Below are 15,203 nucleotides of genomic sequence, written 5' to 3'. Positions count from 1 at the left end.
ATCCCAGTTCAGCATAGAGAACTGTTAACTTACTGGAGGCATTAACCTTACCACACAATTAAGGATGCTTATCTTGGAAAAGATAGTGCCTAAGAATTTAGGTACTGAACAGTATGGTTCCTACTTAGAAATAGCCTTGAGTGTGATGGCAAAAAAAGTCCAGCTTAGATAGGTCCTCAGCTTTCAGGCCCAGAATTGAAGATGGTCATTGCTATGAAGTGAAAATAATATACTCTATTAGGTTGAAGTTCACACTCCTAGTCATGAACTTGCAATATAAAAAGACTGAAAACAAATTCTTCTCTGGAGACTAACAAAAAACACAAGACTCCAGGAACTGGAACAATCTTGAACTCTCCATTCTCCTTGGGGTAAAGATAAGACAGCCCACAGGCAAGGGAACAACTGTGGGGATTCAAAAATACGCTGGCAATCCTCATCATCACCAGTTTTTGAATTAATTTCTTCCTAATTTCCTGTTCTGCTCTACTCCTTAATCTTGTATGATTGCTTATTTCACACACAACTTCCTGCTACCTATGACCCCTCTTCTTGTCTCCTGATACTTTTTTTCCCTGTCCTCTACTTATGTCCTAACTAGCAGGACTGCAACAGACATTACAAGGGAAAGTTTAGTCTTCTGTGTCTTAAACCATCAAAGAGAAGGGAAAGCAATTTTCCAGTTGGAGACAGGAAAAGTTTTTGGAAGTAACAGGAATTTTACCCCTATCAACAATTTTGACTTACTTCCTGGATTGGCAATGTATCAGGAAATCTCAACAGAGCTGGGAACACTAATCCATCCCCATGCTGACTCTACTCATGGTAACACAGGAAGTGGTGGGGGGATGAGCGTATCTGATTGAAGAGATTATTTTTTGGTCTAAACAGCCTCATACCAACTTCTCTTGATAACGGTTGAGCTCAAACCCACTTACCTCTCCTTTCAGAAGGAGTCAGGGTACATGAAGCTCAACTCTTTTGATGGCCTGGCACCATCATTACTTTTGTACAATGGTTTTCTACTTTAGAAAATCACAGCTTATGGTTTCCCCCAATTCTTATTTTCTAGTTCCCAGTATAATGTTTTGCAGCACCTCTTCAAACCCTAAGAACTTCTTTTTCTGGCAGTCTATGAGTCTACAGAGATTCTGAGACAAAGCACCCCTAGGATAAAGTGGAGGAAAAATGTCCTTTATACATATAATTAGATCTGCTCAAAGGGTAAAAATCAAGAAGTAAATGCAATGGAGCAAAAGTGGTATAGTAACAGGAAATATTTAATTTTCCAATCTCCACTTTCCATTTTTATAAACTGAAAGAAAAATTTTAATATATTACAAAATATCTGTACATAAACAAAGTAAACCCAATGGGAGGCAAAACAAAGAGAGAGAAAGGAATACAGTGTCAGTAACCTAATCAGGGAGAATGAGGTCGCAACTGACACTTTTCTGATGCAGCAATCTCTCTCAAAACCTGCTGGTAACCATTTTAGTACTGTAACTATATATGCATATTACACACACACACACACACACACACAAGTGGTTTGGGTGATGTCTATGGCATAAGCTAAAAGAAGTCCTACTTACAAGTTTGTGCTAACTGCCCTGCTTTTAAATGTATAGATTTGATGTTGTTTTCAAATTCTTATCATTCCAATGGACAGTTGAAGAAGAAACTAAAGAAACCGGGTCAAGCAAATTTGTTTTCAAAACCACAAAAATGATCATGGTCAAACCAGTTTTGCCTCTCACTTGTGAACAGAATCAGATTTCTCATCTGTTCAAAATAATGTGTTTAATGGACTTAATATCTCCCATGGTTCAATAATTAAAACCAAAACCACTTCTGAATATAATTAATTTGGTTTGTAATTTTCTAATACCCAAGCAGAAATTCTGCCAAACCTTTACTTCCATCACATTTATAGATAACATAGCTGAAAAATTAACAAATACCTTTTCTTCCTCCACACAGATATTCCAGGATATTTGAGTTTCTTTGTCCCTTTGTCTTTAGAAATAGGCAAAATTGCCAAACCTTTTCTTTTTAAAGGTTAGACACCCAAAATGGGGATGGGGGTTGAAATGGGATTATACATACACACAAACACACACCACACACACACACACTCACCCCCTTCCCTAATAGAAGGGATAGGGGAATGGAGACTTAAGTATATTATTTAGAATATTTGGCATAATTAAAAATAAGGGGTGGGGAGGGAAAAACATTATTGATGACTGCTGATAACCAAAATACAATTAAAATATATAGAGATTTTATTCATATTTGATGGGAAACCAATTTTTCTCACTGGATACTTTTGAAAGGATCCAAGCTTAAGTTCTCTAGTCAAAAATGGGAGAGTTGGGCCCAATGTCTTTAATTCAAATATTCTAAAATACAAAGGCCCACCATGTCTGAGGACTAAGAAGTCAACAGACAAAAGGTTCAGATGAACTTTAATGCAATTTACCAACAGCGTGTCAGTGAGCCTAGCAAATCTAACTGGACTCACCGGTATAAAAAGCCACCAATGCCAAAATGGCTAGAAGTTTCTCTTTTTAATCAATGATTGGCCCTGAGGGCAAGGCCAGACCAAAACCCAGAGGATAATAAAGAAATACACACACCAGATATCTGCCTATTTCAGTAACAGGGGAAAATAGTCTTCATGTAAGTATCAGAAGAGGATTCTTCTTTAACTTTTTTACATTTTTTTTTTTTATTAACGCATCTCTCTCTCACAAGTAGTGTTTATTTTTTAATATATGAACTTGGCATTGAAACATAAAACTTTACTTGAGTTCTGTAAACTATTCTCCAAGATGCTGAAACATATTTTGCCTTTTCTTTGTAAAGGGGGGCTAACCTACATTTCACAAGCATCTAGGTCTGTGCAGATAATTTCTATAAATGTGTATGTTTTAAAAACACATTATATGCTGGTACTCACACAGAACTGGAAGCCAGAATGAGAAACCTCCCAGGTTATCCCACCCTGAAAGTCTTCCCCTCTTTCATTTTCTGATAATAATAAAGCAAAATTCTTGCCACGAAGTCATAATTTAACCCCTTTTACCAAAACCAAATCTCTCTGGAGGAAAATCTTTAAAAGAATTGGCAGGATATTCATGCTGATATGTGTGTATGTCAATACTGTTCTTTCTTATGGGATGCTCTTTTAAAATTATTTTTTTTTAAAAAGGTCTCAGGTAGTGATATATCTTCAGAAAAATATTCACCCTAAACTAAGTTACATTTCCATGTATTTTCAGGATGTATTTTTTTTCCTCTTTGACAATATTACAATGCTCTGTTTCAAAGGGTCTTTTTGACATAAAAAAATATGTGTAAACAGTATGCTAACTGATGTTACTAACCCTCCAGGTATGGAGGTATCATCTCTAACTCTACCTCAGCAGCAATGTCCTACGCTGTTTGCATCTACAAATCAACATCACCATCACAACATGGTTTTTTTTAAAAAAAAAAATTTAGAATTGAAGATTTACAGAGAACAATATAGGAGTTTGAATTTCCTTTCCTTTATTTCAAAAAAAGTAAAGAATTATCCCAGGTTCTTGGGCATCTCAACAATTAATTTTTTTTCCAAACAAATGCCTCAAAAAGAGAGAGAGAGAGAGAGAAAGAGAAAGTCTATAAAGATGGGGTAAAAAAAGGTAAAGAGATGGGATAAAGTCTACCTACTTGCCCAAGAATGCCACTTTCTACAACCTGCTTCACGTGCAGGGAGAGGGGGGCATGTCTTTTCTCAAAGTGGAGCAAACTTTAAGAATGAGCAATTTATTTGGAAAAAAGGTTATGTTCAAGATGCTCAATGGGTTAAAAAAAAAAGAGTTCACTTGAAAGCAAAAATGTGAGATGGTGGAGAGGAAGGAAACATTTATTTAAACCAGCCAGTCACTCTGTTTCCCTTAAAGCAAAAGCCTAAGAGCAGCTCAAATTCTGTGAACACTATTCTCTTAAAAAAAAAAAAAAAAAAAAACCAAAAACAAAAGAAACCAAAAAACCTAAATTCAAAAGAAACCATGAAAAAAACAAAAAAACTTTAAGAACCTCTCCTGAGCCATCTCAAAATTGAAACTGTTTCCTTCTTCTGCTCAAGAAGTGCAGGAAATGAACTAATTAAACATTTACTTTTCAATTTAATGACCCTCTCCATATTCTCTACTTGTATTTACTAGGTAGAGTTGAAGTAAATATTCTGACTATATCCCATCCAGGAGGAACTGGTACCAATATCACTATTTTATAAGTCGCTTGCTAGGAGCAAGTGAGCAAGGAATACAACAGATAGCTTTGCAATAGCCAAATGCAGATGATTACCTCACTCTGGCAAATGATTTCATTAAAGGTTCAGAGGACTGGATGGAAGAATGGATAGGGAAGGAATCTTTCAGGACTCTGAAGTCTCTAGGTTAGTAAGGAACTCCTCTCCCTCTTCCCCCTCTTGGAGGGACTCTCGTAGGCCCCCGATACACTTTGCCATAAGCAGAAGACTGAGCTGAGGCCCCCCAGTTAAGGCTTGCTCCTGAGCTGCTGGTCCCAGTGGTTCCTGGCCCCAGCTCCCCATAGTTTTGCAATTTGGTCTCTGCATGTACCACAGAGTTGCTGCTTCCCTCAGCCTTCAGGAATGGTTGCCCGACCACTGAGTGTAATGCTAAGGGGACCCTGGCAAAACGGAGGTCCTGGTCCCCTGGGAACTGCACTGACCCTGTGCCCTGGTAACTGCTGGACTCCGCAAGGTGGCTCACAGAGCCCGAGAAGGTCCTGTTCTTCACCAGGGTCTGGGCCAAAGATTCTGTCAAGGCTGGACCAGAGTTGCGTTCATCAGTGTCAGTGGCACTGAACCCTGTTTCAGGCCCGTCAGTGTTTCCGTAAGTCCTGTTGGGATGGGGTCGGGTGGAGTAATCCATTGATCTCAAGGCCTGGTGCTCATGTGGCAGGTGGCCAGGAGGCTCTGCTTCAGGCTGGGATAAAAGTTGCAGCAAGGCGGCTGTCACGGCTGGGTTCAACTCCTGGGGGGCGCTGGAAAGATCGCCTTCAACCAGAGGGGGTGGAGGTGGCGGCGGTGGAGGTCCGGGGGGCTCAGGGGGCCTCTTCTCTGGTGGAAGAATGTGAGGAGGACATGCTGTGGAAGGGTTACTTCTTTTAAACACCATCTTAAAAATCACATGTGATTATAAACACAAACACACACACACACACTGCCCAACATAAACAAATATCAATACAAGTAACCAAATATATATAAAGCAAAAAACCTTGGGATCAGGAAATCGCAATTTATAAATAAAATCAAGTGATTAAAACAGTTGCATTCTGGATCTAACATCTGGTGTTAAAATCATGTATTTCAAATGATTGTCCTGATTTTTGTCTGAGATCTCCTCCATTTCCTTCCTTAAGGAACTGTTCTAATATGTAGGCTGCTGGTAGCCTCCCCGCCCCTTTTTGCTGTTGGATCAAAACATTAATGAAAATAAAGTAGAAAGAAGGAAGATGAGAGGGAACAATACATATGCTGTGGTCACATATCTAGGACATAATCTTGCTGTACAACAGGAAACTTTGTATGGACTTAGCTAACACATTTTACAGAATGTTTGATGATATCAGGTTAACACGTAAAATAAAGGTAGAAGAATATACAGGTGAGATGAAATTAGTAAAAACCTTTCATTACCATCATGTATACATAAACACTTGCTTCTCCCAGTTTGAGTTCCTTCTCCCCATAATCACAGTCTGAAGAAAACCACCGTACTGTCATTCAGCTTCCTATATTACAGTAATTATAAAAAGTCACTACAGCAATGTCATGCAGAATGGGCCGTTGATAAACATTTGTTTATCTTGGAGGCAGTGACAAGAGTATTTAGAAATGTATTGAACTAACACTATATCTTTCCGAAGGTCTTACTAGAACCACTCCCTAGACATTTTGTTACCCACAAATGGATTAATTTGCCTAACCACGGCAATCATTGTCTAATGAACTCCTGCCAAGGCAAGAGACTAGAAATGTAAAATGGTGTGAGTTTGAGGACACACAAAACCAAGCAGTCAGAACCATGCCTTTAGAGAGTTGGTAGTCACCTTGCTGAAGAAAAGACTGTTTTGGGATATCTTTCAAATGACTGACTTTTCTGTTCCCTAATGAAGCATATTTTTAAATGTCCATATAATCAATTCTTTATTATGAGACACTGATATAAAATCATTACTCAGGCAAGCCAAAAGTAGTTTTTATAATTATAACAATTAGGTATTTTGGTAGCATATATACCACAATTATATTTTGTAAAAACAATCAGTAAAATAAGCGTACCCTTAGTGGGCAGATGAAAGTATTCTGAAAATACTGCAAAATTGTTGAGCAGTGGGAGGATAAGGTCAGGTGCTATATGTAAATACAAGTAGGGTGACCAAGAGTCCCAATTGCCTGAGACTGAAGGAGGTTCCCAGGTTTAAAACTTTCGGTTTTAAAACCAGGACAGTACAAGGACAAGTTGATCATCCTATATACAGTACCCACTCAATTTTTTGTTAACAGACTGGCTGGCTGACTAGATGGTAGAAAAAGCTAAATTAAAGGATGAAAAATTAGCTATAGAAAACTCACAACTTGAAAAGTAGACATCCAAAAAAAGGAGAGCTAACTGGACTACAAATATCTATAGATTTCAGAGTTTTTCACTATCAATACTACACATCTCACTACATAAGAACATCACAGTACCAGTTATTTTTAAAAGTATTTTTGGTCTATACAAGAAATGGAACACCAGTTTGTTTAATACTAAGGGCAAACAACTTTAAAAATGCCTAACTGCAAAAATGGACAAAGCTAAACTTATTTTCTTCCATCTATACTACATTTCATATTTAAACTTTGCCTTTTATACAAATAGCTTAGTTGTATTTCAATAGAACTAATTCTTGAGCTCACATTCTTTCACATTTATGAGAGGATGAAAACTATTTCAAAATAGCAAAGGCAGACTGGTTGGAGAGAACTATTAGGCTAATAAAACATATTAAGAATTAAAAATAAAGATCACATTAAAAAAAAACATACTGTTGTTAACATTCAAAATGTTAACAATATTGCCAATCCTTAACAGTCTGTACCAGTGGTGAGAGGGATCAATGAAATATACAAATAACTGAAAATTTCATTTTACTAATTAGATTCAACCATAACCGTTTCTCAACAAGTACAGAATAGCTCAATAGTAGCCAAAGTGATAAGATTTTTACTTTCTCTGGCTAACTCAGTCTGCCCTCTGGTGGAAGTGTTGATGAACAGCAAAACAGCCACATGAGAGGTAGCAGGAGCAAGATAGAGGCATAGGAGAGTCACCAACTGGATAATCCAGAAGTGACTGGAATAATTGGGGATGGCATTTTTACTCTCCTCTGAAAAGTAAATCCAGTAATTTCTGGCCATGAGCCAGGCCTAAATTTTAGTTCATTTTCACCATTTGGCTGATAGCTTGTTGACTTAATTATTGGGTGAATTTCTTTCAATCACTATGCCACTTAACTTGACTAACTTCTTTCAGTTATTGATTATAGTTGAATTTTTTTGGTTGGTGAGGGGGTGGGAGGTGGTACGAGGGAGGAGAGTATGAGAGATGAGACAAAGTGACATGCTTTAATTCTAGATTTGCTTTCTCTGTTATTCCACATCCCAGAGTCTCTTAAAAACTATTGGGATTGTTAGGACAGAATAGCAAAGTGAATTAAGAAACACATTCATTAAGTACAGGAATTCTAGTTCTGCGTCTGCCAATAATATGGTTCCAGTAGTGGGACCATAGACAGGCTTATTTAAATTCCCTAGATTGCAGTTTCCTTATCCACAAAGTAAAGAGGGTAATTTATTTATCTTTTTTTAAAAACTTTACATACAATAACTTATTTGATCCTGTACCAGTGGAAATAAGGCATATACTCTGCACCAACCGATTTGAAATGTGAATGCAACACCCTAAAAATGGAAGGTTAGTGTACTCCAACAGCCCTTGTACATCTTCTCATTTCCCCAATTCATGGGGTCTTCATACAGCAAAAATTTCCAAGGAGTTGAAAACACTTAGATTTTAGAAATAAAGACTGTGAATCAGAATTGACTAGAAAATTTAAACTTCTTTTCCCTCTAATAGATTGCATGCTGTGCTTATGTAAGACCAAGGTATACATATTTCCTTTTTTTGATTTTTAAAAAATAATAACGTTCAGTTCCTAACCTGGGGTCCATTCACTTATCCTTCAGGAACACAGATTTAAAGAAATCATTTTTATATGCAATTTTCTGGAAAGGAAATGTACGGTGTTAATTATCTGCTTAGAAATCTTCTCAAATCATTCTTTGGGAGATTAACAATGATATTTTATTAGGGTTTTCTTGACTATATGTTTCCAGGAACTCAGTACCTAGCATCCACTGTTCTAGAGTACAAGTGGCTATTTGTACAATCTGATAATGGTTTGCTTAGAAGGCAGATTTAGTGCTAGTACTAGTTGACCACCACACACAATGGTTCAAGATGCATCACTAGCTACGGCTGTGGTTTTCTTGTGTGAGAACACAGGGACTTTACTTACCTACTTCCTAGGAAATGGAAAAATGGAAAAACAATCAGTATATGAAAGGTGCTTTAAGAAGCTTTGAGACTTAAAAGAAGCTGGGAAAGAAATACATCACTTGGTGCTATGTTCTTCTGTAGACTAAGTTACAGAAAAACTGAAACTGAGGCCACTGATGTGAAAAAGAAAACATTAGAGATTTTTAAGAGGATCAACAGCACCTGAGCTCAATGAGATTCATGACCGGTCTGTTTACCTGCTGCCTCCTCCTGTGGCATTGTGGGAGTTCTTCGGGGCCCCTGCGGCCCACTGTTCTTGTCACTGTTGTTTTCCTCCAGGTTGCCTGCTGGCTCCTGGGTTTTCATCAGTTGACTCAAGATAACTGCCAACATATTCTGCATGTCAGCTGGTGTGCTTGAAGCTTCAGGGGTTGTCTGTTCTGCTGAAGGTTGGACTGCTGGGGCAGGGGCTATCTCCTTCAAAGATTCCTCTGGGGCTGTGGGCTCTGAGTCCTGCTGTTGGGAAGTGGCAGCCGTTAGGGCATTGATGGATTGGTTCAGGGCCTCCAGCTGCTGTTGCATCTCTGGGTTGGAGTGAATGTTAAGCAGCTGTGCCATTTGAGGAATGCTCAGGTCCGTTTGGCTCTGCAGCAGGTTCAGTAACACTGCCAATTCACTCTGATTCAACTGCTGTGTGATATCACCGAGGCCTGTGGAGAGACAGTGGAACCAATATAAGAGGATGAGGTGAGGCAAGGCAAGGACCTCTGCCGTCTTCAACTGACAATGTCAACTTACAATATCCAATGAATGAAGTTTCATTTTGAATGTCTCATTTTTCATGCCTCCAATTGTGACACATTTGTTATTCTCTGTATTTTCACTTAAAAATACAGGGACTAATTAAAATATCTCTGTATTGTGAGTAAAAGTGACTTTATCTATATCCTTCAAGGTCAGTGATTTTCAGCCCTTACTGTACATCAGGAGAGATTTAAAATTCAGAACCCTTAGGTCCTATCCCTAGAAATCTGGCAATTGTTCTGAGGTGTTTATGTTTAAAGCTTTTCAGATGATTAAAATGTGCAGCCAGTGTTGAAAGTCACTGTTTTAAATAGACAATGAAGGAAAAGTGAGCCAAGGAAGGAAGTTGTAACTCAGAAAAAACAGTTGTACCACAGGAGAGCTACTTTGTTGTTTATAAAAATTCATTATTACACAGTTTTGCATCAAATAGATCAAATAACAGTCCACAGAACTAACTACATTTAGTGACTATGATTTAACATGATTAAATTCTAAGGTCTTTTCAAATCTAACACAGACAGGGCTCTGATTATGTTAGGGCGCCATGGGTAAACTATTGGGGCTTTCCTGGTGGCTCAGAGGTTAAAGCGTCTGCCTCCAATGCGGGAGACCCGGGTTCGATCCCTGGGTCAGGAAGATCCCCTGGAGAAGGAAATGGGAACCCACTCCAGTATTCTTGCCTGGAGAATCCCATGGACGGAGAAGCCTGGTAGGCTACAGTCCATGGGGTCGCAAAGAGTCGGACACGACTGAGTGACTGAACAGAACAGAACAGAACAGAATTCACTAATTAATGCCACACACTGAACTGAGATATTAGTTTTCAGGATAGGGAAATAATCTATTTTAAGTTTTCTAGACCACACGTACAAAACTGGGCTTATCTCCTTTTCCCCTTACATAATGAGGATATAAAACTCTTTATTAATGCTTCAGTGGCTAAAAGTTAAAATACACAGACACAAATCCTTACACTTGACCTTCAAAATCTGCCAAGTGCTTAATAAAAGCACAAAGGCTCCTTCCCAGCACTGACCTATTGCATCCCCAGCCCCAGGTTCCACCTTGCCAGGAGCAGGCTGAGGTGGTGCTGGGCTGCTGTTCTTTATAGGCTCAGCACTTGTCCCTGAGATAGTTTCTTTTCGAGAGGCTTTGGGTGGAGGTGGCTCTTCTACCAAAACACCACTTTGTCGCTGCCGTCGCCGTTTCTTACTCCATAATTCATGGCAATCCTGCCAGTGGGGGAGGCTGGAAAAAGACAAAAGGGGAAATGTGTGTGGGAATGTGCACTACTGAGTGAATGGAGGAACAAGAGATTAAAATGGGAAGGCAAAGAGCAAGGGGAAATGGAAAGGATAAAAAATATATAAAAATAACCAGAAAAGTTAGTAAACAGCAGCAGCGTAAATAGAATCATGGCATATGGTAGTCTGAGGAACTAAAGATCCAAATGCCCAAAGGATTTCTTTCTACAGTTAGAAATGAAGATCTTGCTAATAACAGAGACACACCTGCTCTATAAAAATGTCCATATTCCAGTCAAATGGTTAAGTTTTATAATTGTTTGTGCCTGGAGAATCCCAGGGATGGGGGAGCCTGGTGGGCTTCCGTCTATGGGGTCACACAGAGTCGGACACGACTGAAGTCACTTAGCAGCAGCAGCAGTAGCAGCAGCATAACAAAAATTAAGGAGACTTTTTTTTCTTGGTCAAATTTTAATAGAGAATAAACAGAACAAAAGTGACTGCCTTCTTAATATTTAAAAAAAGCCCAGGCAAGGTAGTAATTTAAATCTTGGAACCACATGAGCACATTGTAATTAAACCATCTCTGTGTAAAATCTATTTATGTGTTACTTGGTCTCTAAGGATCAAAAAACTGATTCTTTTTTCTTTCTGCCCAATGAATTTCCATGACTGAATATTTTCATTTGTGAAGTGTAATACATTTCTGGACTTTCCAATACTCAATAAATTCTAGTAAGTTAAATCTTACCACAACATAGATTACCACAGCCAAAATTTCCAATTTTTGCTAAAAAGCTTACATACTTCAGTCACATTCAATGCATCAAAATTCAAACACAATAAATGAATTAGGACATTTCATTATCAGATTTGTAGTTATTACCTGTTCATATACTAACATCTCATACATTTAAGATACAGTGTTCATATAAGAAAGAAATGCCCATAAACTCTGACGTGAAAGTTATAATGCTGTCAGTGAAAGTCAAAGGTTTCTATCAGAATGTGAGATGGGGAGTGTAGAATCTCTGAGAAATAATAGAGAAAATTAATAAGATTCTGATAGAAGAAAGACACATTCAGAGACCATATTTTCTATATAAAAATTCAGGACATATGGCCTGATAGATAGACAAACTACTGTTTCGATCCCTGGTCAGAAAACTGTATCTCAACCAGGAGTTCTCATGCCACAACTAAAGATCCAACATGCCACAACTAAGACCTGGTGCAGCCAAACAAATAAATATTTTAAGAAAATAAATACATAAAACTAGGACTGTTCTTGCACGTATGGGATAACATGATCATTGCAGATATAGGGAATTAAAAAAGATGAAATGTTTAAAAGCAAAAACTAGAAGGAATACTGTCAAAGAGGCTCTACAGAGCAATCTGCTGGGGCTCCAAGGACAAAAGAAGATAGCTTAGTCCAGTTAGAACAAACACCGTATCTAAATCTGTTCCTTGTTTAAAACGAAAACACAAAGCAATAAACTTCTATCAGCCGTAATACTCAAGGACACCTCTCTATTTGGATGGTCACTGCAGCTTCTTTTTAAAAAAACCTATTATTTTGAGTTTCTCAGGTTTAGAGTCACTACAAGGCCACCAGCACTTACTCTGGAGGATCCATTTTGCTGAGTTCAACATCTTTAAGGAAATCACTCTGTAGAGTCTGTTCAGCTGTACAACGTTTGCTAGGATCTAACGTCAGCATGTGGTCCAGTAAATCAAGTGCTGCTGAAGGAATGCTGTGGAAAGGAAGAGCAAAAGAACAAGTTCACAATGACTCCACAGTTCTTAAGCCTGTAACCTTATGCCAAAGGCCTCTGAATTTCCAACTCCATGTAAAAACCATGGGAAGGGAGTTGGAACCTGGCTAAACAAGAAAGCAGATTTGCTTCCACACAGGATTCAAGAAATGCAATTGTAGTACCACAGGTAGAAAACATGAAGCCTTGAATCCAAGACTATGATGAAACTCATAATATTCAAAAATAAAATGTTTCCCTACAGTGTGTTGGCATAATAAACTGGGATAGCACTAATTCCCCAGGACAGGAAAAAGCTAAGTCCAAACAACAGCCAAACACATAAACAAATAGATGTACATATTTGTCAAACTCACAAAGAGAATTCTTCTCGTAGGCGCCTTCTATATTGCTTCTTCGGTTTCATTGTATTGAAGTAGGGCAGCTTGATAACATCAGGCCACACAGCTGGACAAGGGCTACCACAGAGTCGACTAAAACAAAGCAAAAAGCGAGAACAAGGAAGTGAATGAGCATTATAAATTTTAGAGATTCTAGAAGCAGAAATGATTACCTCCTCAGGTATGGGGGCTTTTGGCTTATTAAACTAAAAGGCATGCAGAGAGGTAAAACCTGACCTCACTGCTTTAAGGACGGAGGAGTTGGTTAAAAAATAGTAATGAGAAAATACTGGCACAATAGTCCAAAATGATTCACATATTTGGCTTTGTAAAATATGTTCTTAATGTCCCACATAGATTTTCATTACCAGTTTTGTTCTGTTCAGTTAGCATTATTTTCAAAGGGCTGAACTGGTCCCATAACGTCCTTGTAGGGAAAACTAGCAGAGGAGAGCTTAAGACTGGAATTCTGATGAAAAACTGAGTTTACTGCATAACACATAATGGGTTATACACCACCTTTTAAAAAAAGTCTATATTAGCTTGTCATATTCTTCCCTTTAATCTTATTGCAAAACAAAACAAAAAAACAAAATTCAAATTCCATCCCAATCCCAGACCTTACCCAACCCTCTATTAAAGGCTCTCTTTAATAATTATCTGTTTACATGATGCATCACTTACTAAACTCTGAGGTCTTTGAAGGCAGGGACCTATTTCTGAATCCTAAAGTTTAACAGTGATAGGAATTTGTTAGAGAATAGGCTCAATGAATGTTTGTTGAATAAAGTTGATCTTAATCTAACCTAAATAAGAATAAACTATTCTGAAAACAACATGCTTTTACAAGAAGAACTAATAAAAACTATGCAAATTAAGTGAAATACACTTATTTATATATGTGTGTGTCTGTGTGTGTGTGTATATATACACACACACACACGCACTTTTTGTATACAGCCCATGACAAAATATATGGTAAACCTGACTGAAGAGAAACTTACTTGGACATAGGAGCATAAAATCATTTAGTAGAATGAATGAAAAGTATTTAAGAAATTAGAGGATGAGATTACTGATCAACCTTGGGCACTCAGAGCACATACACAGCTGTACCTGATCAGTTCTAGCTGAGCCAGTTCCAGATTGGCTTGAAAAATAGGCTTCTTTGTGAACAGTTCCCCAAGAATGCATCTAGAAAGAATAAAACTGAGAGGTCAGAAGAGAAATCCCTGGAGCTTAAAGTGTATTTCAATAAACTTTTATAGTGTATCAGGTTGCATCTGATATACTAAAAAAGGCCAAAACTAAGGGCCTGGCTTTCATAAAAGAAAATACTTCTTATGGTGAAAATAATATTAAAGATTAAGATTTGCTGGTAGATCAAACTTTTGCCACGTATAAAGGATAGTCTATAAGCAGAAACAAGTCAAGGGACTTTCCTGGTAGTCCAGTGGTTAAGACTCCGTGCTTCCAATGCAGAGGGCATATGCTTAACCCCTGGTGGGGAAACTAAGATCCTACACGTTACATAGTGTGGCAAAAAAATAAAGAAAAAAGGAGTCAAGAGTCCTTTTCTACCAATTCCACTGTAAATTAAGGAAATAGCTAAACACTAAAAAACCCCATACTTCAATTTTACAAAGATGCTGAGCAGTTCCAGTAAGAATACTAGTCTTTCTCTTCATCTGCTCTGCAGAATGGGCATTATATACAGCCCTCTTGACATTATATTTGTAAAGTTCATTGTCATCAGTCAGAATCAGTTTCAACAGGACTTTCAAATATATTATGCTTAAATTCTTTCACCATTTTGAAAAGGCCTTTCAAAACTATATTGGGATATTTACATAGTCTCCAAGTACCTCTCCATAAATTATTTATTAATTATAAAAGGAAAACTAGTAACTATTTAGTAGTGGAAAAAAAACAACACCTTAGCTAAGTGACCAAAGTAACATCCCCAGAAAAAGGCAAGCAGGGTTCATGTGAGTACAAATGTAATACCTTAAAAAGAACACTTCTGAAATATAAAACAATGAAATTCTGCTATCTGCAACATGGATGGACCTAGAGGGTATTATGCTTAAGTGAAATAAGTCAGACAAATACAGTATATTACCATTTATATGTATAATTTAAAAACAAAGAATGTAACAAAACAGAAACAAACACACAGATATAGGGAAAAAACTAATGATTACCAGTGGGGAGAAGGAACTGGAAAAGAGCAATATAGGGTTGGAGATTATGTATAAAATAAATACGATCCAAGGACAGGAATACAGTCAATATTTTACAGTAACTTGAAATGGAATATAATCTACAAAAACTTTGAATCATTATGTTGTATACCTGAAATTAATA

General features: G+C 37.7%; 1 protein-coding gene across 2 annotated transcripts in view; it reads right to left on the bottom strand.

Annotated features, from left to right (window-relative positions):
• Positions 1-3,535: 3,535 nt before the first annotated feature.
• CDK12 (cyclin dependent kinase 12) overlaps positions 3,536-15,203 on the bottom strand; it is a 40,785-nt gene continuing 29,117 nt past the window's right edge. The window contains exons 9-14 of one of the 2 annotated variants that reach the window (XM_055407748.2): positions 13,953-14,030; positions 12,813-12,929; positions 12,304-12,435; positions 10,471-10,682; positions 8,885-9,337; positions 3,536-5,164 (exon numbers count right to left, since the gene is read on the bottom strand). In XM_055407748.2, coding sequence (XP_055263723.2) covers positions 4,452-5,164; positions 8,885-9,337; positions 10,471-10,682; positions 12,304-12,435; positions 12,813-12,929; positions 13,953-14,030 — 1,705 coding nt within the window. In that variant the 3' untranslated portion in view covers positions 3,536-4,451. The remainder of the gene's footprint in view (positions 5,165-8,884; positions 9,338-10,470; positions 10,683-12,303; positions 12,436-12,812; positions 12,930-13,952; positions 14,031-15,203) is intronic. The other variant, XM_055407749.2, reaches the window with a different exon arrangement.

This window comes from Moschus berezovskii, chromosome 20, assembly GCF_049115385.1.
Source record: "Moschus berezovskii isolate FMDL1 chromosome 20, NW_MosBer_1.0, whole genome shotgun sequence".
NCBI lineage: Eukaryota > Metazoa > Chordata > Mammalia > Artiodactyla > Moschidae > Moschus > Moschus berezovskii.
Note: the sequence above shows the minus strand (reverse complement) of the source record. Positions and strands in the feature narration are given on the sequence as shown.